The 4,095-nt window shown below is 43.8% G+C and overlaps 1 protein-coding gene across 1 annotated transcript; it reads right to left on the bottom strand.

The window, feature by feature from the left end:
- Positions 1 to 66: 66 nt before the first annotated feature.
- Positions 67 to 2,952, bottom strand: LOC120289679 (receptor-like protein 7). Its single transcript, XM_039304994.1, has one exon. It carries the CDS (start codon positions 2,950 to 2,952, stop codon positions 67 to 69), a length of 2,886 nt encoding a protein of 961 aa, XP_039160928.1.
- Between the last annotated feature and the right edge of the window lie 1,143 nt (positions 2,953 to 4,095).

The following is a 4,095-nucleotide window of genomic DNA, read 5'->3' as shown; positions in this document are numbered from 1 at the left end:
TCCCAGTTATGTTGTACCTGCATTAAGCGATGAGTGAAAGCGAACTCAGGCTTCGCTAACTCGAAGCTATAAGAAAAAAGTAACCTTGGATTTGAGTAGCATGAACAAGCTTCTCAGGTTTCGTCTGTCAAAGGCGAGGCCAATAACTAGTCCAACGCATAGGCCAGTTCCATATCCTATGACAACTGCTTGCCAACTAAGACCAGGCAAAAACCCGGAATCTTCATCTTCTTTAGTTGGTGGCGATGAGGCCGGATCTCCACATTCCTTTGATAATGGACTCCCACAAAGCCCCGAATTCTCCAAATATGAAGCATGGAGGAACGTATTGAATTGCCCTCCTTTTGGTATAGGTCCTGAAAGCAAGTTATAAGACACGTTAAACAGGGCGAGGAAATTGAGCCGAGTCAGCTGCTGTGGGATTCGCCCTGTCAGCTTGTTCTGAGACAGATCCAGCGATTCGAGTACTTCGATGTTCCCCATCGAAGATGGGATTTGACCTGTGAGCACATTGTGAGAGAGATTAAGAGCGTAAAGTCCTATGAGATTTCCGATGGTTTCAGGAATCTCTCCTTCAAATTGGTTTGCGGACAAATCAATGGCCATCAAAACATCCAAAATCTTCATGTATACCATTTGTATGCCCTTGTTGTTCATCGACAAGGAGTAGTCATAATCGCCGTAGTACGTGTATATGGGCACGGTGGTGGGCATAAGACTTTGTTGCATATATGCAAGTAGTTTTTTGTCAGATAATTTCATGGCTTCCCAAAGTTGGAAGTATTCAGATGGTAACCGTCCTGTAAACTGGTTGTGCGAGAGATCAATGATACGGAGCTTAGGGAAATCAGACTTGGTTTTGGGCTTCCCAATTGGACCGTGGAATGCATTTGATCGCAGGATGAGAATGCTCAATCTAGGACTAGTTCCCAACCAAGAAGGGAAAGTATCATTGACCAGATTGTCTCCGAGATCCAGAAACTCCAGCATTTCACAACTTGCTAATGATCTGGGTACCTGCTCCTCGAGTCTATTTTGACTCAGATCAACCATCTTTAGGCTTCTTGCATTCGTCCAGTTTCGAGGAATGGGACCCTGAAAGTTGTTGCTCCGAAGATTCAGTATTGAAAGAGAACCACTGATGTTGCCCAGACACGTTGGAAGCATGCCGTTTAATCTGTTATAAGACAAATCAAGCGCAACTAGGGATTCCAAGTTGCAGATCATTGGTGGTATCTCCCCCATAAATTTGTTGTTTGAGAGTAAAAAGTAGAGGCTGGATGCAGGTGGAATCAGGACCGGCCCTCGAAACATATTAAATCTGAGGTCTATAGTGTGCAGCCTAGTCCAAGGGAAGAACTTTGATTGCTGTTCAAATTCCGTGAGACGATTATGAGAAATATTCAGATACTGTAGGGTTCCTCTACTTATGCTTAAGAACCATCGAGGCACCTGACCACTTATGCCATTGTACGATAAGTCCATCCACTCTAGCTTGTCTTGGCTCCGTAAAAAATTGGGGAACCTGTTTAAGTTGCACTTCGACAATCCCAAGACAGTCAGCTTGCTCAGTGTCGCATTGGCACTATTGTGCAAGAGCATGATATCGTTGCCCGAAAGATGCAGGATGCTCAGTCGTTTGAGGCGAGTGAGTGTGTCTAAGGACAGCGTTCCATTCAACATATTCGAGTAAAGGTTAAGATACCTGAGATTTACAAGTCTGGAAAGCGAGGTTGGGATTGGACCTTCCAAATCATTGTAACAGAGATCCAAACCGGTCAAGTGTGTCAAATTCATCAGCCATGGCAGAATGTGACCCCGTAAATGACAGAAGCCTAGGCCTAAGTAAGAAATTCGGCTTAGATTTGCAAAAGAAGATGGAATTTCGCCGTTTAGGGCGATAGCACTGAGATCCAAAGTAGTTAGTCTGGATAGCCTCCCTATCCATTGGAAGCTTCCGCTAGTAAAGTTGTTGGTGTCAAGGGTCAAATAAGTGAGCTCGGTGAGGTTTCCCAAAGAAGAGATTCGGCCACTCAGGGTATTGTTTGAGAGGTCTAGGACCACCAGCTGAGTGAGATTGGTAATCGAAGATGGAACAGAGCCTGAGAAACGGCAATCTTTGATGGATAGCTCACCTAAAAGGTTCAGAGCTCCAATCGAGCCCGGCAATTGGCCTGAAAGACTAGTTCCTGTTAGCCTCAAAGACCGGAGTGGACTTCCGCTAGGGAATTCAGGGAAATGGCCTGTGAGGTCCTGGTTATACCGGGCATCGAGAAATTGCAAATTCGGCAGATGAAAAACCCTCTCCGGGAGATCCCCATGTAACCCACAATCTGTCAGAAGGAGTGATCTCAAAGAAGACAAGTTTGCCATTAGATGAGGAATCGCAGAATTTATGGTGAGCCAACCAAGGTGAAGTTCCTCTAGTCTACTCAGGTTCTGAATTAGGCTCCTGAAAACAGGACCGCTCAATTCTGATGGATGTTCAACAGACGAGACATTGTCCACGGACAAATCAAGAGACCTCAAGTCTGAGAGCATGGATATCTCTCGTGGGATTTGCCCCGAGAAGAAAGATTTTGAGAAGTTGAGGTACTTCAACTTTGTCAAACGGGCAAGCGAGGATGGGATTTCGGAGAAATTGAAGTGGTTCTTAGCTAGATTAAGTTCTTGGAGGTGCACAAGGCTGAAGAGAGTGCTGTTTGGACTGAGAAAACCAAAGAGGCAACCGGAACTGAGATCAAGGCCAACCACATGGCCAGTATCCTCGTCGCAGTGGAGCCCACCCCACGAGCAGCAATCTTTGCTCTTCTCTGAGCCCCATGATTCTACTATCGAGAAGTCACAAAATTCAGAAGTTTCAATAGCAAAGCTTTGCTTGAACTGCAACAAGGCAAGCTTCTCATGATCACCGCACAGTGGATGCTCAGCAGGAGGAGATGAATTCGCCATCACCAGTAGTGGGGATAGGGACAGCAAAAGCATGAAGAGGCATTTTGAAGAAGGGGCCATGTGAATATCTTCCTCGTTGCTTAGTGCGAATCAGAAAGATTTGAGAACTTCAAGCGGAAGAGGGCCAAGGTGGATTCTTTCTATATTTACATGTAGGGGACGCAGCAAACTCCTTTTGAATTCAGAAATACAGAAGTAGCTTTCATGGCTTCGCAGGAGATGTGACCCCACAAGTCTCTTCAGGGGCACATTGGAGGCTAATGCTACTAATAGTATAAGAATAGCCTTAGTCCTCAAGGTACTCGAAGATATAGAATACTTGTCTAATAGAATCGAACCACATCGAATCTAAATGTGTGCAAGCTTGGATTTACCATGTATTGATGGAGGCTCACCTCGTAATGCTTTCAAGACTCTTATATACGGTCTGTCATTTGACATCGTGATTCCCAAATTTGTCAATAGCTCCGACTTTCGGGACTCTTCCCTTAATTTCCTAGACTTTTCCCCTGGCGCGTTGTCAATCACTAATGCGATGACTTGGTCCTAGGAAGATTGTAACGGCATGCACATGTCTAGGCCTCGAACATTAAGCCAACTCGTGGGGTCCAGATCTCGTATCCGATAATATTTTACTCAATCATATCAGTCAAACATTCATGCAGGATATTTCTGGAAGTGGGCCAAAGCAGTGCTGCAATAGCCAGCCGGTCTATTGTGCATAATGCAAGGTCTCGATAACGTGTCCACTCAATTTTGCGATAGTCAACCATCAAAGCACGTGCTTTCCCCGTTTGAATTTTCCTCGTTCACAATTGTTAACCTGATCACAAATATGGAGGCCATAAAAATTTGTATACTTGAAACCTTGATTAAACACAATACATGTCAATTTTTTTGAGGGGTCCTTTTACTAGCTTCAGAGCAAATATTCACTCATAAAAATATAAAATAAAAATCATAATATATGTTTATTTTATGAAAATTACAAAAAAAAAATCCTAATCCTAATGCAAATTGTATCAATTCAATCATAAACTTTCTTTTTGGCCAATTTAGTCTTAAACATTTTGCAATTGTGTTAATTTAATCTATTCGGCTAATTTTGGCTGGCCAACGCTAACGTGGATGCCAACCAATTTA

Source organism: Eucalyptus grandis, chromosome 11, assembly GCF_016545825.1.
Source record: "Eucalyptus grandis isolate ANBG69807.140 chromosome 11, ASM1654582v1, whole genome shotgun sequence".
Taxonomy (NCBI): Eukaryota; Viridiplantae; Streptophyta; class Magnoliopsida; order Myrtales; family Myrtaceae; genus Eucalyptus; species Eucalyptus grandis.
Note: the sequence above shows the minus strand (reverse complement) of the source record. Positions and strands in the feature narration are given on the sequence as shown.